Source organism: Macaca thibetana, chromosome 4 (genome assembly GCF_024542745.1).
Source record: "Macaca thibetana thibetana isolate TM-01 chromosome 4, ASM2454274v1, whole genome shotgun sequence".
Lineage (NCBI taxonomy): Eukaryota > Metazoa > Chordata > Mammalia > Primates > Cercopithecidae > Macaca > Macaca thibetana.
Genome location: NC_065581.1, coordinates 12,282,534 through 12,303,225, shown reverse-complemented (window position 1 = coordinate 12,303,225; position 20,692 = coordinate 12,282,534). Strand labels below are relative to the sequence as shown.

The following is a 20,692-nucleotide window of genomic DNA, read 5'->3' as shown; positions in this document are numbered from 1 at the left end:
AGTGAGACTCTGTCTAAAAAACAAACAAACAAACAAACCAAAAAAACCAGCTTTAGAAAGCTAAAATTTTGTTTTCTTTCTGTTAAATGAATTTTTTCTTGTATTATTGGTTTGCTTTTGATAAAAGATTATAAATGGTTATTCTTTATCTTCTGTGCAATCTACGTAGAAAACAAAGTATCTGTGTCTTACTAGAATAACCTGGTTTATGCTGACTTTATGTCTTAGTCTGTTTGGGATACTGTAACAAAATACTGTAAACCAGGGGGCTAACAAACAATAGAAATTTATTTCCCACAGTTCTGGAAAATGGGAAATCCAAGACCAAGGCGCTGGGAGATTCAGTGTCTGATGAGGGCCCCTTCCTGGTTCGTACGTGATGTCTTCTCGCTATGTCCTCACATGGTAGAAGGGGCAGGAAAGCTGTCTTGGGCCTCTTTTCCAAGGGCACTAATCCCATTCATGAGGGCTCTGCCGTCATCACCTAATCACTTCCCAAAGGCTCCACCTGCAGATACCATTACTTTGGTGATTAGATTTCAGCATATGAATTTTTGGGGGATACAAACATTCAAACCACAACAATGTCCTCGATTAAAGAAAACAGAGTTTCTTAGGAAAGAGTTAAGCTTCTTTACAATCATGTTACCTCTTATATTTACTTTTTAAATTTTTTACTGTTGTTTTAGTCAAATATGTATCCAAGTATTGTTGAACTTCATCTGAGTCCTGTGTCCCTCAACAAATCTCCTCTTTCTTTGTGTCCTGAGACATGGCTAACTGCAAGGAAACACCCTGCTCTCACCTCTTCCTTTCCACCCTTTCTTCATGGTTAAGAAAAGACCATCTCCATCCCTCTCATGACTACCAGGAGATTCAGAGTGGCTCCCTCATTTACTGTCTCTATAAAACCCCAGGTTTCCTTCCTTTCCTTGAGACAGTCTTCCTTAATGAACATTTTCCTTATTGTAATAGCCTGAATAAGATCATCTCCTTAATTGTCTAGGGCATTTTGTCTTTCACCAAACCAAGGGGTACTGTGGCCACTGATCAGGGCAAAACGATGAGGTTATATGGAAAGAACAAGTTGTTCAAACACAAGGAAGACACCTAAGTTGACAGGTGGGTTATTCTTAACCATGTATCAAGAGGGAATTCTTGACATGGTGAGAGGAATTTTGTGACCATGCATTAAAGAGTAGGAGGTCAATAGGACATTTGAACTATAAAATAAGCTTACATTCAGTAAGTACTGTGATTTTTAGTGTAATTATTTCATTGTATTATAATGTTAACAAATGTAGTTAACTTCTGAAAATTCAGTCAAAATCTGTTAGAGTTGCTTTCTTTCTATTTTTAAAGTTATACCCCAAAATTTCAATTCAATCACTGCCACTTGAAAATTAGAGATTTCTGTCTTATTGTTGGTGTGTTGCTTTAAGATTTTCGACATCATTGAATTATGGCAAGATAAATCATCTTTTAATGGTCTAGATACCTGTCCACTTCTCTTATGAGTCAGTCACATGAGCATGTTAGGTTATGTTCTTTTTATCAAGTCATCTATCGACAAAGCATTTTACTGAGACTTCTTCACACCTTTGATTCAGCTTCAAATTTCTCGAATGGTATCCTGCTTAGGAATTCAAGGCTGATTTCTCACTGTTTCTTTACATGAAACCTTCCCTGAAACCACCACTTCCCCTCCCTGCCCCCAGGCAGAGTTGATCACTGTCACTTTGATACCATCATAGGACTTGATTATCCCATAGTGTAACCTTTATCACTTTGGATTCTTCTTAATCAAAAAAGCATAGTGAATGAGGTTACCTGGTTCCTACCTCTTCACTAGCTGCCTGACCTTGCATGAGTTACTACTGAATTTCTGTCTTCAAGTTTCCTCATCTACAACATAGGATAAATACCTCATTGGGTTTTAGTAAGAATGAAAGGAGCTGATGCATGGGAAGTTCTCAAAAGACTGTCTGGGATATTAGTAAGCACCACATAAACACAAGCTATCAACATGCACCGTCTCTTCTGTTATTGTGAGTTCCATGAGGCGTTTGTTATTGTGAATTCTTCATCTACTATAAGCTCTAGCCCACATATCTAGTTGACTATTTCACGTTTTACCTGATCGAACAAAGCATATCAAGCTCATTACGTCTACACTGAAATATTTACAGGTAAGATAATAATGATAGCTGGGATTGGCTTCAAAGTAATTTAAGGAAGGAGGGCAGGATGCAGGTAGAGATAAAACAACAGCCATCGTATCTCAACAACTATATAAACTATATGCTAGGTATATTGGCTTTATTACACTATTCTCTCAAATGTTGGATGTATTTGAAGATAACCACTGTCAACCTAGATAACAGAGAGAGACTCCCTAAAAGAAATTGAGCTGGGCACAATAGCTCCAGAAATCCCAGCACTTTGGGAGGCCAAGGCGAGATTTTTCGAGCCCAGGAGTTCAAAACCAGCCTGGGCAACATAGGGAGACCCTATCTCTACAAAAATGTTTTTTAATTAGCAGGGCATGGTGCTGCACACCTGTGGTCCCAGCTACTTAGGAGGCTGAGGTGGGAGGGTCACTTGAGCCTGGGAGGTCAAGGCTACAGTGAGCTGTGATTGTGCTGTTGCACTCCAGCCTGGGTGACAGAGGCAGACCCAGTTTCAAAAAACAAATACATCACTAAATGAAAATAAAACTTTATTTATTCAGGGATGGACATTGCAATGAAAATACACATGCCATAGTAAACTATGTGCATATTCAAGCAGGTAAGGCTAAACAAAGATCGTTAAAGGAAAAATGAGGATGATAACATCATTGTTTTGAGATCATTATCCTTGGCTACAGTGATCAGTAACAAGGGTGACACCAGTCCCAGGCTATACAAGCAGTTGCTGGGCAGATATCTTCACTGAAGTATTTTTTGTGTAAGGTTGTGATGGCCTTTGTGCAAGATTGTGGTTTTTGCAAAGTATTCTGTGATAGCTTTGGTTATCAGGCATTTGTGCGTGAGAATTCTCCCTTTGTGACCGTTCCTGGCTCCATTTGTCAGAGTTTTTAACACAGGTGATTTCATTTTGATTCTGACAACTTTCACACCATGGTGACAAATTTAAAACTTAATACGCTCAATACTGAAATTGTAACATTTCCCAACCTTTCTTCCTAGTCTGGTGCCTGTCTCAGTAGATAGCATATTTTTATTGTATAGGCAGAGTAGCAATGGAAGATTTTTGAGATGGGAGTAATAGCAAAAATTATTTTTAACTTCCTTCTAGCTCTGTATTTATTGAAATTATAACTAAAGCATTTGGAGAAGATTATTGTTATTATTATCATGGTGAAATGCAGGATGGGTTGGAGTAGAAAGAAGTTGAAAGGATACCCCATTGTGTCAAATAATTTACCACTAGCGTGGAGCCTCAATAAAATAAGATTTCAGCTATATCAACTCTGCAAAGGCAGCCCTGGAAATGGGTCTTATAAATCTTCTGTTGTCTAGTCGCATTCTGGCTAGAAGAGTATCACCTTCACCCCACTCTTACTGAACACTGGAACTCACCTCTGTGTTTATTCATTCATTGAATAAGCATTTATTGAATGATATATCATGCCCCAAGCTCTGAGCTTGAGGCTGTAGGCACTAGAAAAGGGGGAGGTGCTGTGCTGCAGCCTGGTCTACAGCTAAAGGTATAGAGATATTGAGTGTGCTTACACAGTGCCAAGCTCCAGCATTTCCAAGAAGCCGGGGTGGTTCTGAAGTTCTGAACTGATTCAAGGCTTATTTTGATTTAAGGTGACCATATGTCCAAGTTTGTCCACAACAGTCCAGTGTGTAGCTCCATGAGAACTGTTAAGAGTGTCACCAAGTACTGTCAAATATGTCCCAGTTTAAATAATAAATTATAGGGCCACCCTTTCCTAGTCCCAAATTAAGAGGGCAAGATTTAATCTTACAGGCAACTCATCCCTCTTGTTCCTTCCTATTCCAGATCTAGGGCCCTAGGAACCCCTGGTCTAAGGCAGATCTTGACTTTGGCAACCATAAAATTTCCCTGCTAAAAATCTCCAAGAAGAAAGTAAATTCATACACCCTCTGTGGAAAACAGTATGGAGAGTTCTCAAAGAACTAAAAAACAGATCTACCATTCTATCCAGCGATTCCACTACTAGGAATTTACACAAAGGAAAAGAAGTCAATGCATCAAAAAGACACCTGCATGAGTGTGTTTATCACAGCACAATTCACAATTGTGAAGATATGGAATCAGCCTAAGTGCTCATCAACTGATGAGTAGGCCAAGAAAATGTAGTGTATATATACACCATGGAATACTCTTCAGCCATTAAAAAAGAGCTAAATGATGTCTTTTGCAGCAACTTGGATGGAACTGGAGGTCATTATTCTTAGTGAAGTAACTCAGGAGTTGAAAATCAAATACAACATGTTCTCACTTATAAGTAGGAGCTAAGCTATGGGTACACAAAGGCATACAGAGTGGTATAATGAACACTGGAGACCCAGAAGTTGGGGAGGATAGGAGGGGGTAAGGGCTGAAAAACCACCTACTGGGTACAATGTACACTACTTGAGTAAGAGATGTGCTAAAATCCTAGACTTCACCACTGTACAATTCATCCGTGTAACTAAAATCCACTTGTACCACTAAAGCTATTGAAATAGAAAACGTGTAAAATAAAAAAAATTTTAAAGTAAAATATTTTTTATTTTACACGTTTTCTATTTCAATAAAAGACACTTAAGGTCTTTTTCCTTCTCCCAAAGGGCACCAGAGCATGAGAGAAGGGAACATATAGAGAGAGGGGCATTGACCAGAGATGACAGTGCAGCGGGACACCAAAGGTGCATGGGCAGAAAGATTTGGTGCCAAATCTCCACGGGCATGAAGATAATGTCATCTCACTCAGCGAAGCTGTAAAGAGAATAATTTATCAAGCAGAGAATGGTTTCAATACTTTTAAATCTGAAACACAGGAGCACATCCCAGTGAGACTACTCCAGTTTGTAAAACACTGAAATGATTTCACCCTGGTTAGTAACTAGCCCTAGCAACAAGAAGCTTGGAAATTCCACCCTGACTGCTCGCCCCTGCCCCAGATCACAAGGTCCCCTACAAGCCAACATCAGGAGATTGAACACCTGTCCCAGGCAGAGTCCACCAGGAGCCCCTGCCCCACAGCTCTGTCCCGGCCTTTTCTAACTGGTCAGTGCCCATGCCATGTCAATGGTAGCTTCATATTGTGATTATTATCCCTGCATACTTCCACAGCAACTTCCACAGAAGGGAACTGGAATGACTCGGAATGTGAAAAATAAGAATAGGGTGCCGAAACTCGGAAGACTCTAAATGGGCAAAACTTCATGCCAGACTCCTGATGTGATGCGTTTCTGAGCTGTGGGCAGCTTGTCATCCCTAGGACCCATCATTTCCATCATCCATTGTCTCCAAGGCCTAAGCCCTTCTCTTTTTACTAGCCAGTGGCACTAGCCCTAGATCTCTCTGATTACTGCCCAAGATTTGAGGAAATTTGATGGCTGCTGCCATCACATTCATCACTGTTTCCTCCAATGTATTGGCTCGATGGCCAGTAGTTGTCAGTGAAGTTGTCATGGCTTCATCACCAGATTTGAGGCAAACTTTGTAAATGCTAGCAAGTTTTCTGCCAACCATGCATTGTCATAAAAAGAATGACTCAGTAAACAAAAAATCATACGACAGAGACATTCAAAACTAGGGCTCAGGGTACATACGGAGCTTTGATCTTCCTGAGAGAATAAGAACAAGTTCTTTCCACTCACAAGCTGGAAATAATCTATCTTAGCCAAAAACCTGCAGGTCCAGTGTATCCCCTTGGCTCTGGAGGAGTTTAAGAAGAAAGGATCAGGGGTCCTGGGTTCCAGTATTGCTATTTGCCTGATGTTGGACTCTGGATGAGTCACTCACCCTTTCGATATGTCTCTTTCCTTGGCTGTCAGATGGATACGTGATGTGATCCCAATTTCCCAAAAGGATTGTTGTGTGAGGGTAGGGGTCGAAGGAAAGAAGGGATGTGAAAAGCTACAAGAAACCAAATTCTCTACAAAGATAAGAGGTTACTGTGAAATGTGTAATATTCACTTGCAATAGATAAATTCTGAGCTCCAGACCCAAGGTTCCCAGGAACTGTGAGTATAATAAAGGTGAGAGAAAGCCAAGGCAGAAGGGACTCCATTAAGAACATGGGCTTGAAAGCAGTGTTTTACACATTGAGAACTTAAATTTGAAAGCAGGTATTTTCAAGACCTTAGACACAGAGGAAAAAACAAAACAAAACAAAACAAAACAAAAAACCAGACCACTGCCTTGCATTGTAGAGCAAAAGAGAACTGACCGGGCCAGGCGTGATGGCTCACTCCTGTAATCCCAAGACTTTGGGAGGCCAAGGTGGGCAGATCACCTGAGGCCAGGAGTTCGAGACCAGCCTGACCAACATGGAGAAGCCTCGTCTCTACTAAAAATACAAAATTAACCGGGCATGGTGGTGCATGCCTGTAATTCCAGCTACTCAGGAGGCTGAGGCAGGAGAATCGCTTGAACCCGGGAGGTGGAGGTTGCAGTGAGCTGAGATTGCACCATTGCACTCCAGCCTGGGCAACAAGAGCAAAACTCCATCTCAAAGAAAAAAAAAAAAAAGAAAGAAAAAGAAAAAGAACTGACCAAGAGAATTCCCCCTTCACTCAGATAGATTCTTTGGTGAGTAAAGTCTAAAAATAATAATTAAAAGTTCTTAGTTATATTCTATTTTATCCTATAGACATTTATTTACCGATGCCATGAGATAGTCAGCCTCCTTCTAGTCCTTTATTCTTCCCCTACATTTCTTCTCTTTTTCTCTTTCCTCTTGAGGGGATGGGTGTGCTAAGGATTGTCTACAAGGCTGGGAGGCAAAGCTTTCATAAAGACTGATTTTTGCCTTTGGTATCCAGAGCCTTCTAGCAAGGTTTGCCTGGGCATCTGTTTCTGCAGACCTCCAGGGGCCCTCTGGCTGAAACAGTCATGCTTAAGTTAAGTGTTCAGGCTCCAGAGATGCTACAGTTCCTTCTGTGATTTTAGATCAGTCACCTCCCTTTTAGGGCCTTGGATTTTCACCTGGAAAGACAAAATGTTGCTCTTTCTTAATGTCAGCAAGAGTTCTCCTGAAGGAGCTTTAGGTTAGTCCAACATCCAAGCTGTGTTTTGCAGGAATACAGGGAGTATCGAAGCCAGTGGACCCATCAAAAAAGACTCCAATCTCTGGTGGTGCAAATGAAGTACCCATTAACAGGTGTTCCCTCTGCCCTGGCAAAAGTCACCACATTCCACCTAGAGTTCTCTGGTTTCTGGAGTTCAGAGATCAAAGCTTACCTGGGCTATCAGTGTAAAGAGAGAAAGCTGTCCTAAGTGGCTTTCCAGAAACCGTGCTTTTACTGGAAAGACAGCCAGAAATGTGACAGACCATCCCATCAGTTTACCCTTCAAGCTGACGTGGCCTGTAATATAATTGAATTTTTCTGCTTCATGTTTGAAAAATATTAATTTTCTGTGAGTCTCCCAACTTATTTTACTGCAAATCCTCATGCCCTAGAGGGTCTACATCATCCCTTTCATTTTTCCTACTGGATACTGAAGTAGGAAGCATGGGAAAAGAGGGCTTAAGGGTTTGACTGATGAACAAGCCAACCAAAACTCTTATCACTCTGACTTACTATGTTGTCCTTTGGACTGTTTTGTTCAGTGGCTTGTCTCATTCTGACGTCCTCTTAAAATGTATTAGATCCATGCCTTCTAAGCTCAGATCTTCAATTTTTTTTCATGCCACTTCAACTTCTTTATGCAGTCTCAAACTCTTTCTCAGAGGTATGAAATAAACTCCCCCAACTCCCTTAGTTTAACAGATGAGAAAACTCACGATCAAGGAAATTGAATCGTTTGCTCAAGATTAAATACTGGCCAAGTTCAGACCAAGCACCTTGTCAACGTCGGCAAACCTTCACAATTTTCTTGAAAGTCACACACTGAGAAACAGTTTACTCGATAAAGTAAACTTTATAAACAATTCCCCAAAGACATTGGACTGTGCCTTAAAGAGAAAAATGAGGATCAATGAGGACGGAGACTTTGCCCAGGACATTGATCACGCATGCCTGAAGATTGTTATTTGAAATCCTTCTGATGTGTCACTGTTAGGACAACAGTGATCACTACAAGCTAACATTTGTTAAATGCCAAGAATTCCTTCAGACACTATTAGAAAAGGGTAATGAAGATTCTCGAGGGCTGATCAAGCTCTTAGAGAATTCAGTTAGTAGTGACCAGTTGCAATACTGCAGTTGCAATACTGTACTCTCCAGTGATTAGACAAGGCCAGCCAAGGCAAAGTGGAGAGGAAGTGGTGCTTTGTGGCAGATGACCTAGAATCAGTACCTGGTGTCTCTACCTCCATGGGCATATGGCCAGTCCTAGGCTATCATGAAGAAGCAATGGTACTCAATGTTCCTTAAAAAACAAACTCCTTAATGTGAGAAAATAAAAAGCCATTGGAAACCTCTACTTGCTCTGAGCAGGCCATTTTCTAAACGCAACTCTGGTGTGTAACTTTGTATAATTAGGTATGTTTTGGGGGGTTGTCTTGCCATTACTTCCTTCAGTCCATTAATACGGAGAAAGCATCTCTCACCACACCATCGGCTTAAACTGTTGAATCCTGCCTAATAGCCTGAGCCAAGTTAATGGATGAAGTCCCTGGAGAGTTTTCAGGGGAAGGGGAAGCAGGAGGCTGCTACCCAAGAGAAGACAGAGGTATTAAAGCTGCTTTTTTGTTTTGTGTTTTTACCTCAATGCAATGTAAAATCAACATTTAAGAGATAGGTAAAATTCTTTATATAATTAGCTTAGACTGTAATATCCTTTTAATTGTCACTTTTCTACAAAACCATCTTTAACCATTTGCCTTTATAATTCTTAATCACTTTGGCCCACTCCTTAGAAATTTCAGTAATGATTCAAAATCAGTACAGTAAGGAAAAAAAATATTTATTTTCTAAAGTCATTACCTTGACAGGCAAAACAAAGCATGTTCTCAATTTCATTTAGAAATACATATTTCAAAAATACATAGACCAATATGGCCTGCCCAAACAGATATTTAACATGGTAAATATAAGGAATAAATTGTTTGAATATAAATATCTATAAAAAAATAAGTACGTCAAAATTCAATCCAACCTCTTTCATTAGCCGGTTATATAAAGGAAAATAATTTTACTGCTTTAAAGCATAACAAACACTTACTTTTCAATATATTTCATAAACCACCCTATGCCATTGTGTCTCCAAAAATCAAGGATAGGGAATCTCCTGATTTAATGATCTTTTTTTTTTCTTATGGATCAGAGCTAGTAGATTACCATGAAAATATTATATCTACTGCTGACACATTAGACCAGACTTCTACGAGGCTAGGATTTAGTATGGGGGATGGAGAAAGGGGAAGCAGGGGTGGGAAGAGTTTGGGGAGGCAATAATTAAATGTGGGAATACTTCTGCCAGAGTGCAATATAGGTGAGGTAGACTCATATTCTTGAAACATATCCTGATTTACGGCAGTAACAGTTTCATTCAGTTTTGCGTTTTACAAATTTAAACAAAAGTCTTTTTTTTTTCTTTTTACTTGCATGTTTGTCTTTTGAGTATGTTTTCAATTTGTGCATTCCTTAGAAAATCTTTGCGTGGACTTTGGAGTTTCTCCTGAAATGTGCCAGGCGCCTGAGTCAGACACAAACACTCCCTTAGGACCTTCGTCAGAAACTCCACCCTGGTGTGGAATCTCCTTCCTCTTTCTGGAGGATGCCACCCGAATTCGAATGTCACTGTGCATTTCTGCTTTCTGAGAGGTCCATTGTCATCCCCAGATGAAAGAAGAGACCAAAGCAGTTACCACCGATGCAAGCCAATGAAGACAGTTTGGGGGAACTCCTTAACCTTTCTTGGAATGTTTTGAACAAGGACGCTGGTCCTTTGCCAGTCAGGAACAAGCAGAGAGGATGCTCCTGCTCTGATCCCAGCCAGGGTGGAGAGTGCAGAGTCGGCCACAGGGCTCTCCGTGGAGGCTATGGCTTCAGACAGGCCCCGAAGGTCTGTCACCAATGTGCTCGGTTGTGGGTCACATAATGCTCTCTGGAGGGCTTGGCTTTCAGCCTGGGATCATGAAAAGATGATTTGACACTGTTTCTCATGGTCTCCGTCCTAATAAAGCAAGATAAGAGAAAACAAATGTTATCTTTAAAAAATCACCCTTTGGCAAGATAAACATCTAAAATCAGAATCTGGCACAAACAAAATCTGAATCTGGCTGTGAACTTTCACCACCCACCGCAACTCTTTGATAAAACCTCAAGCGATATCTATTACCATCGTAAAAATAAAGCTGGCCCCTATGCTTAGAATGGGAGAGAGGGGTCATATGGTCAAGTCTAAGGGGAATTGGGCAGTAAATACAAGTTTTAAATAAACTAGAGGTGTTCTGGTTTCTTCTGTAGCCCCAACCCAACCTTCACCACAATGCAACCCTGCCTTGAGGAACTCAGCTAGGTTTTGAATAGTTATGGCCATCTTAATAAATTGACAGTGATTTAGTTGAGAAGAGAGAAAAAGAAAAAAGAAAAGAGGCATACAGTAGGCCCAGAGCAAATACTTTATGGCAATTATTTTTAAATATATATATACATATATTTGCAGGCCTAATGTTTTCTTTTTACAGGAGAAGTACAGAGGGAAGAACTGTAATGTTGATTTAATAGTTGGCATAATAAAAACTCATACAAAATTCCACGTTCGTTCAGAAACTGATCTCGTGGGGAGCATTACTGGCCTTCAACCATAAGCATGGAAACTCTCATGGCAGGTATGAAGAAACCGATAGCTGAGGCTGCCCCACGAATCAGTAATAAACAACTCAGAAGTAGTTCATGACTGCCTGCCCTGAGCTCAGAACACTTTAATCACAGGACTTCTTGCCACTGGATTTCTAGAAAAGTTTCCATAGACCATGACAGAGAAAAGCAGAACATGTGATAGATCAGAGAGTGGGTTTCCTCCTTCGAGCTTGTGAGTTCCAAAAAGTTTGGGATTTGGAAGCATTATCACCAAAGAGCAGCTCAGAGCAACTCTATGATGTTGCCAAATCCAGATCCCTTCTCCGTCCCAGCGCATGACTGACCAGGAAAAGAGAGAGCTTTTTGGAATGACATTGGCTCTGCACCAAATACATTTCCCTATTAAAAAAAAAAAGAGATCATAAACCTGAAAAACAGCATGTTCTAAATTCTACCAACCCTACCTAATGACTTTATTTTTCCTTTGACCATCTGAATAACTGCTACTTGTTGAAGAATTTGATTATCCATGACATTTTGATTCTTTTTCTAAATGTCCTCTCCCCAAAATGATTTTTGATTTCTCAGGGAAAGTGGCAAATGCATTGACTCAGAGAGGTAAAGGCTATATATAACCAAATGACAAAGGTATCTCTGGATATATTTTGGTTGGGAAATCTACCTGTAGATGAAAAGGTATGTGCTAAAAGTACAGAGGACATCAGTTTGCATTCCAGAGCTTCATGGAAATATTTAAGAGGGATTCTTTTGCTCTTTTTAATCTGTAGGATGCGTAGATCTCCTCTGTTATTGTTTTCTAAGTCTTTCCCCTGCCCAGGTAAGAAGGGCTGGAGGAACAGAACAGGCCACTGGCATCACTGACCAGGGCTAGTTGCTCTTGTGAACCTCTTACCTAATTTTTCTTCCTTCCCTCTTACCTGGTTTGTCTTAGGTGTTCTTCTGAACTTCCGATTTTTCTTCCTCTCACTAACTGCTGATAAATACACTTTTTCCCAAGCTTGGGACAGTCTTTTCCTTTCTTATGGTTATTCCAACCTTTCTCCATAGTGTCTTTGGCCCTGTTAAAATACACAACGAAAAACATTTCAGCAATCTTACCTTTGGCTTTACCCTGACTTTCAATGTCTCTGCTACTCTCTCTAAAACAGGAAGGCAGCACCATGACAGGAAGGAGGTCATGAGGCTGTTAAACTGATTGAAAAAGCAAAGGTGTTTCTGCTCACCTGAGTTCTTTTCCTGCTTGGCAAAAATTCCAGCACTTCTTGTCTTTTTGGCTAGCACATTGGCATCTATTCTCACGGTCTGTTGCCTTTGTGGGAAGTAAATTCTCCAAGGCTCGTTTGGACCTAGGGCTTCCCAGTCCATATGGAACAACGTGCCTATTATCCAAAGAGAGAAAGAAACTATATTAGCATAATTAATAGTCTTTAAAATGACGTATGGGCACACCCATTCCACTGGGCAGGCAAGGAGCTCATCACATAGCACTTGGGAGCGTCATTTCAGAGGGTAAAGTGTAACAACAGCCAGGAACACCTGTGCATCAATGGCCCTGACTGTTATGTATCCAGGCAGGAGAAAACAAGTTTTTCTAATTCAGTGGAATTCCATTTCAACTCTTCACAAAGTTCAGTTTCTTCTTGACACAAGCAACATTGCTTTTTTGTCAACAATTAGGACATCTCTGCTTGGCATCTGCTTTATATTTTCTTCCTTTTCTAATGGTCTATTTAGTTAACAACTATTTGTGGGTATGCAGTGGGAAGAGGTTTCAGTGCAAAACCATGAGTCACAGGATTTTTAAAACCTATTTTCAATTCCAACCATGTAGGATACTGCTAAAAGTGCCACCAGCCCCCCACCGCCCCCAGTGGTTGGGGGAGGAGGAGGCACATGTACACACATTTCTCCTGCCAGTCAGTGATATCATACGGTTGTGGAAGCACTCATTGTCAGAGCGTTCTCCAGTCATTTCCAATGTGTCTATTTTCATTCTCATCTAAGAAATAAAGTCCTCCCTTTGGAAGTATCACCTTAGTAATTATTAGGCTCCTTGTGGTGTTTGGCTTGGTTTGATATTGTTTGGATTTTTGTCCTCCTTTGCCATAACGGGACATTGTATGCACAGTAAATGTGTGCTTGTTTATGACTGCTTCTGATAGACGATGAACTAGTGTCCCGGGCAGAAGGGGAAAAACTGCTTTTCTTCTCTGTAGGTGAAAGAGAAGCCTATGGATAGTATTTCCAGTAAGGTTCTGAAATGGGCATTTCTAAAGGGAAAACATAGCAGCAAAGGAAATCCAGGCTCCAGTTCTAGCTCTGCTACAAACTCACTCCTGCATGAATGACTTCAACACTTTGAGCCGAGGTGTTTCTATCAGTAAAATTAAGAGATTCTAACCCTCTGTATAATCCCTTCTGCCTCTCAGTCTCCACTCTCCCACGAGAAGCACAGGTTGCACTAACCCACATCTGACTTCGGCAATTTTTATCGAAACCCCATCAGATGCCACTGTGAGAGTGTCCCCCTGAGGCCCTCTCACTGAAGTTCCTCATTTGAAATGTGCAGCAGCTTCCTGTTTGTCGTCAGCTCCTTCTATCTATCCCATCACGAGTAGCCTGAGCTACCCGGCCTCAGAAGACCCTCTCCTTGGTTGCTAAGAACCAAGCTGTCGTTATTTTCAGGAATAGAGGGAAATTGTCCCCACTGAGGCGCTTGGATGTTGTTAGAAGGGCTACCTTCAGAGTCCCTAGAAAAGAGACTCTAAAACTGGGCTCCTGGTGAAGCCAGCACTAATGAATGACTAGGGTTACGATGCCCTCTAGAGACTTACTCAGGAGTGTTGACCCAAATGATGTCCAGGTGGCAGAAGTAGACACACTCTTTATCCATCAGGGACGAGCAGGAGCAGCGCTTGGACCGGCGGAGCCGCCAGGGTGGGCTGGGAGTGGGTTTCTCCCCGCCGTTCCCACCCACCGTGCTGAGCTCGGCGCCTAAGACCGCTGGGGAGAGAAAGAGCAGGTCAGTGCGGGATGTCTCCTCACAGGCTGAGAGACATGCTGGATCACAGGAGAGTCAGAGCTAGCAGAGCAGATAAAAGCAGATGAAGCACACAGCCTGCCATCAGCAAGAAACACAGAAAAAAGGGCTCTTTATTTTTTCCCTCCTTAACATGACTTCACCTTTTGCCTCCCCCTCATGCCCTTGGCTTATCCACCTTCAGGGAGATTATACAAATGCAGAGGAGACAAACACCTGAAAAGGGATTTCCCCCACCCCTCTTGAAGCAGGCTCAGGGAAATGCTTTGGAATGCTGTCTGTTGAAAATCTGGTTGACTTCTACAAGGAACTTGGTTGGACAGCACAGTCTGCTGAAGCTTAACATTGGCACATGACTAAAGACTAGAAATCACACTGTTATTCCTCAATTTGGGGCTACTTCCCCATTCAGGATGACCCTCTTTTTAGTGAGTACGTACCCACTTCACATCCTGTGTAGGGCACAGGGTACCCCAGATGATATATATCTTTCAAAATTAGGTGGGGAAAATGATTGGAGAGAGAAATTAACTATACAATATTCAATTCAGGAGGGTAGCTCCATGGAAACCAGTGACCTCAGATGGAGCTGAGAAGCAGGTCAGGGGACCGAAGGAAGGTTTCGTGGGTTTTGAATTCTGAATCCCTGGGCATCAGGCTTGTGTGGGATCTGCTGCCTCCCCCTTCTCCACTACTGCCTTGCCTCTTCCTCCTGACAATTTAGCCATGCAGCTTATCTGCCCAATTTTGTACATTTCAAATGATCAGACACATTCCAGGATTTTCATTCCCTTGACATCCTTTCTCTTTAGTCAGGGTCACGAAAAGACAAAAAAAGTGCACTGACCCTAAAAACGGGGGGACCGGGGCAGATGCACATGCACTGCCTAAATCCTTAAGCAGCCAAGAATTATCCTAGCTCGCCTCCCAGGACAGGTGAATAAAACTGAAAAGAGAGCTCACACTGTTCTGGGTGCCAAAAACCTGCCAAAAGAAACCTAAAGTCAGTGATGACAAATTTTAAAGAAAACATCTGTTTCACCCAGAAACCGCCTGCGGGGGGTTGGCGGGGGCGGTCGTTAGTCAACAGACTTCTGTTCTGCAGGTGATTTTACTGCACACATATTGCTTGAACGACTTGGATAAAATTCCTTGGCTTCAAACTGGAATTCTTAAATATTTTACAAATTAACACACTATTAAAATAGTGCTTAAATAAGATTTAAGTTCTTATATGTCCTGTATACCTGTATAAACACATATATTACAAACATACATTTGATTAAATTGTGTATGTCCATACTCTTCTTATTTTTTAAAAGCCAAGGAAACACATAATGGAATAATAATACTAAAACAATAAGTTATTTTAATGCCATGTTATAGTCAATTGTATCTAATTGTTTTCAATAGAGGATTTTTACATTTTTCACTAGAAGACTTAAGTAGCTTTCAGCAATAATTCTCAGACACTTGCTCTCTAAGCTGCAGTCATAAAAAGAATGGGGAAAAATAGAAGCAAGAAAGGCATGAAGGTGAATAAGAACACATTAACTTGTAATTCCGAGACTCACAAGTCAACGAGCGTGCCTACCTGTTTCTGGAGCTCCTTGGAAAGCCACAAACAGCAGAGAGAAAATCATGGGCAAATAATCCATTCTGAAAAAAAAAGGATAAAAAAACCTCCCGTTCAAACTGAACCCAAAGGAAAAAGAAGAAAAACAGCTTCAGTTCCCTCAAAGCGCTGCGGGTTCCTCAGATCTCTAAGCGATCCTTCAGCCCAAGTGCCCTTTAACGGGGAGAAAAGGCAGTGCCTGCCAGGAGAGAAGGCAGCGGAGCGTCTGCAGGGGCACGCGGCGGCGGTGGCGAGCAGGGACTGCAGGAGGCGCAGGACCCGTTCGCCTGGCGCAGATGCAGAGGCGCGTCTGACTTGGACAGCTCTCCGCCGCCTTTTTATATTGAACCCCTATTAGAGTGGGGGTAAACAGCTCCGACTTTATTCCAGCCCCAGACAATGTTATTGTGTTATTAGTCACCAACAGGCAACGTGCAGCCGGAGATAAGGCCAGGCCCGAAAGGAAATCACTGCTAACTTCAGAGGCAGACGCCCGCCGTCTGACAATTCGGGGGCAGGGCTAAGAAAAAGAAAATACCCATTAGAGACCTTTGCTAAACCTGCCCGTGCAGTGCTGGAGTCTGCTTCCCCTTTGCAGGCTGCCAGCCCCAGAGTTCAAGAATCAGAAGAGGGGACTCCAGAAAAAAAGTCATAGCATTGGTATGAAAAGTATGAGCCACAGTTTAAATAGATTGTATTGTTGTGTGCGGGGAATTTTTTTTTAATTGTTGTTCGCTTCATTTTCCTTTTATGTCTCTCCGATTCTAGTCTCAGTCGAACAAGGGAATGCTGTCCCTCGTCACTCCCCCACTACGGGGGGTCAGACTATTTTGGCAGATCAACGTGCTTTTCTCTTCAAGCCCCTTCCTGCGGGTCTTTTTTGCTAAAGTTCTTTGCGTCTATCGGAGAAAGATCCGTGAGGGACTGGCAAGAAAGGGAGCTTTAAAAAAAAAATCAGAGCTCATTTAGGCACATACCCAACCTTTTCCCTATCACTGATCAGAAGCCCCCATAAGTTCTTTTGTGTGTCCACACTTCCCCTGCGAAGGAGGCTGATAAACTGATTGAAAAGCAAAGGTGTTTTTCATACAGAACTTAAATCTTAAGATTGGTCGGTGCCACCAATCTTAAGACATGGCGGGAGAAGAACACCAGGGGGAGATGAAGAGCTGCAGGGGCTGATGTTTTACTAGGACAAAAAGGAAAAGCCTTCTAAATGGCAGGAGAAAACGCAACCTGGCTTGGGGGCCGAGGAGGGTCAAGGAATGGTGCCTAACATAGGAAGGAGGAATGAACCTCAGAATATTCCATTTACTCCCCGCACAAGCGGGGACAGCTTTTCTGGGACTTTTTTTTTTTTTTTTTTTTTTGGTGGGGGGCAGGGTCTTCATTTAGGGCAAAAAAGGTGTTCTTGGACAAGATTAAGTGAATATGCAAGGAGGGTGGTATTGAGAAGGAAATGCCATTCGAACAAGGAATCACATAATACTTCATATTTAATAATGTGTTTACACTTTCAAAACAATTTCCTGTCTATCTAACCTTGAAACCGCCCCCCTCCCCCCGAAGTATGCAGAGGACAGTTACTCTACAGGTGACATCATGCCTTAATAAAGAAAGCAAAACATGCATGGAACACATTGGCTTTTTCCACTAGTCCCATTTTTCAGGTGAGACAACTGAGCACCCAGAATTTTTGTTTGTTCTTCACCAAAGTGCTCACAGTGACCCAATAAGACCTATGGGATAAATTTACAGTCTCTTCCCAGGGGATGCCATCAAATACACACTTTGTCCATCTCCTCTTTTTTACTCCAGGTTTTCTGGGGATGGAGGGTGGAATTCAAGCATGGATGAATTTCCAAGATTGGCACAACACACATGCTGGGAAACCTTTTCTCCCTCCTCCTTCTAAAATCAAAAGGACAGTTTTTATCCCAACAGCAAAGCCGTGGGTTTGGACACACTCAGACCCCCAGACCTCCCTCGAAGTCACAGTTGGGGGAACAGGGACAGTGGCAGCGACAGGTCCATAATGACATGCATCCCCTAAAAGAGCCACTGAAGCAAGAGTTGGAGATGGGAGAGAGAGAGGCAAGAACTCTCCCTCCCACACCCACACCCACACCCACACCCAAAGATGCCTCCACCCTATCCCCAGGGCCTCTACCTGGGCCCCTGGCCTCCGTGGTGCGCTTACCTCAGCCTAGCCCCGGGGCCCAGGGAGGCCACAGTTCCCCGAGGACAGGCGGCACCGAGCCGGAAGCCAGCGCTGCCGCCTGTGCCAGGCAGGGGTGCCCTGACCTCCGTCTCTGAAGCCGACCTTGGGAGAGGAGAGGAGAGCTGATGTCACATTCACAGGATCCAAGCGGCACCTCCCCCACAACCCCCACACACACACCCGCGGAAGAAAGGTGGCCTGGGAAATATGTCTTGCCAGGGATTCTCCCCAACCTTTTTTTGTAACCTTTTGGCAACTTTGACCAAACACTGACAACAGTCAGGACCAACCTGTCCTCAAGGCCCCTACCTGCAAACCACCGCCCATGCCCTCCAGGTCCAGCCTGGGTTCTCCTTCAGCTGGGGTCCCGTCTTCCGCCCCACTCCAGGCCACCCCACCTTGCTGAGGCTGCCCCTGCAAGTTCCAGCAACGCCCAGCCTTCAGGTGGAGAAGTGGAGCAAAATGAAACTGCCCACGCGCCTCCAACAGCACTCCCGCCCCATCTGTGTCATCCCGTGAATATGAATTGGAAACACAAAACGTGGCCAGCCATCGCCCACACCTGGCCCTTCTTGAGCTTGGAGAAAGTGAAGTAAATGGTAAGGAAGAATGTAGGATTTCAGACCTGGAAGGGCCCCACCGTGCCAAATATAATGTTGCCCCTGTCTCTTTGAATCCTGAATTTCCAAGATGTGTGCCTGCGTGCGTGTGTGTGTGTGTGTGTCAGAGAAAGAGAGAGAGAGAGAGAGAGGGTATTTCTATGTCTTTTTCTTTGTGTGTCAGGGGTGAGGGGATGGCACCTGCCTTCTCTGTCCATCTCTCCAGTTCTCCTTCTGGCAGCGGCTCCCTTTTCCTCCTGTAGGGGCAGAGGGAAGCCCCATTCGAGCCTACAGAAGGCAGCTAGGGCATTGCCAGGCAGCCTCCCAGCAAGACATTTTCCCAAGAATCAAGAAGTAAGTGGGGAAGGAGAACCCCAACAAACCAGTTTTACAAGCTCAATGCCTCCACCCCTCCTCCACTTAAGGCACTGCTAGATAGAGATGTGGGGAGAAGAAGGAGAGGTTAAAAGAGCTGGACAGGCCGGGCGCGGTGGCTCACGCCTGTAATCCCAGCACTTTGGGAGGCCAAGGCGGGCGGATCACAAGGTCAGGAGATCGAGACTATCCTGGCTAACACGGTGAAACCCCATCTCTACTAAAAATACAAAAAATTAGCTTGGCGTGGTGGTGGGCGTCTGTAGTACCAGCTACTTGGGAGGCTGAGGCAGGAGAATGGCGTGAACCCGGGAGGCGGAGCTTGCAGTGAGCCGAGATCAGCCACTGCACTCCAGCCTGGGCGACAGAGCGAGACTCCGTCATAAAAAAACAAAAACAAAAACAAAAAAAACCCCCAGCTGGACAAAGGAGTGAATATGGAGGATACCTTCATAGCCCCACCCACCCCTCAGAGGACTGCATGGGGAAACGCTCCTTTCAACCACAGTCATTCTCAGAGAGGGAAGGGAAGGAAGGGAGAGATGTAAAGAGGAGGATTTTTTTCCCCAACAGAAAGTTCGCTGTGGTTGTTCTTGCCTTTATTATTATTATTATTTATTTTTTCTTTTTTTACAGTGTCTCACTCTGTCTCCGAGGCTGGAGTGCAGTGGTGCAGTTACAGCTTACTGCAGCCTCAACCTCCTGGGCTCAAGTGACACTCCCACTTCAGCTTCCCGAGTAGCTGGGGCAACAGGCTCAAGCCACCACGCCCAGATAAGTTTTAATTTTTTTTTTTTTTTTTTAGAGGTAAGGATCTCACTATGTTGCCTAGGCTGGTCTTGAAATCCTGACCTCAAGCAGTCCTCTTACCTTGGCTTCCCACAGTGCTGGGATTACAGGCGTGAGCCACCACTCCTGGCCTATTCTCGCTTTTGAGGCTACACTTGAATGCTGGAAATTATTTGATAAAACTATTTTTTATGTATTTCTTTCTGTATCTCTGTATTAATAGATATCTATAAATAAAACATGCTGAGCCCCCAATACAGATACTACACAGTAGCAAAGTGTACTGTTTTTAGCACTCTCCAGCTTTCCTTTCTCAACTTTTGCGTAATAAAATTTGTAGCTTTGCCAAGCCAATAAATTTGGTACAAGATGTTGCATTTAGCTCAGCAAAGCTAACAGTCGTTAAGTTGCTTGAAAATCACACAAAGAATGAGGAAGTATTTTATCCTAGGCAAAGTGAAGCTATCCACACCACTAGACCTGGTTCAGTCTTGGGTTGGTAACTATTGTACATTTCTACTTTACGTAGCACTTTTGTGAAAAATCATGTACTATAGTTATTAGGCCTGTGACACATAGCACATCTCCAGGAGCTATGAGCAAACATAGTTTCTCCCTATAGTCCAAAAAATAATGGTTTATTTAGCACAGGAAATATGATGGTCAATGTAAATTCATTCCGTACATTTTAAAAACATACAACATATGCGTCTCTATTTCCTGGACACTCATCCATAGGATAATAATAGATAGCAAGTGCTTGTTTAAAAGAGTATTTCCAATTCTCTAACCTGGCATTTCCCAAAGCTCAGTCATTCATTAAACTGTTTCACAATTTTTACCATATTTGAGTGCCACCTGTATATTTTTACTTAATATTTTCCTTTTAACTAACTTGTTTCTATTACATGAATAATTTTAAGAAAATTTTATATCATTACTATCTTAAGCAATAATGTACATGAAATTGTGGTTGGTATGGTTAAATAATCTGTATGAAATCATGGTTGGTATGGTTAAAAAATCTACATGAAATCATAGTTTAATACATGCTAAACATTTAATCATTATACATTCATTAAGCTATTAAAAATA

The 20,692-nt window shown here is 42.6% G+C and overlaps 1 protein-coding gene across 1 annotated transcript; it reads right to left on the bottom strand.

Annotated features, from left to right (window-relative positions):
* Positions 1-9,075: 9,075 nt before the first annotated feature.
* EDN1 (endothelin 1) lies at positions 9,076-17,881 on the bottom strand. Its single transcript, XM_050786279.1, has 6 exons — positions 17,814-17,881; positions 15,593-15,657; positions 13,793-13,961; positions 12,182-12,337; positions 11,876-12,016; positions 9,076-10,308 (listed from the first exon to the last, which is right to left on the bottom strand). The coding sequence occupies exons 2-6, from the start codon at positions 15,654-15,656 to the stop codon at positions 10,203-10,205; spliced, it is 636 nt and encodes a 211-aa protein (XP_050642236.1). The 5' UTR covers position 15,657; positions 17,814-17,881; the 3' UTR covers positions 9,076-10,202.
* Between the last annotated feature and the right edge of the window lie 2,811 nt (positions 17,882-20,692).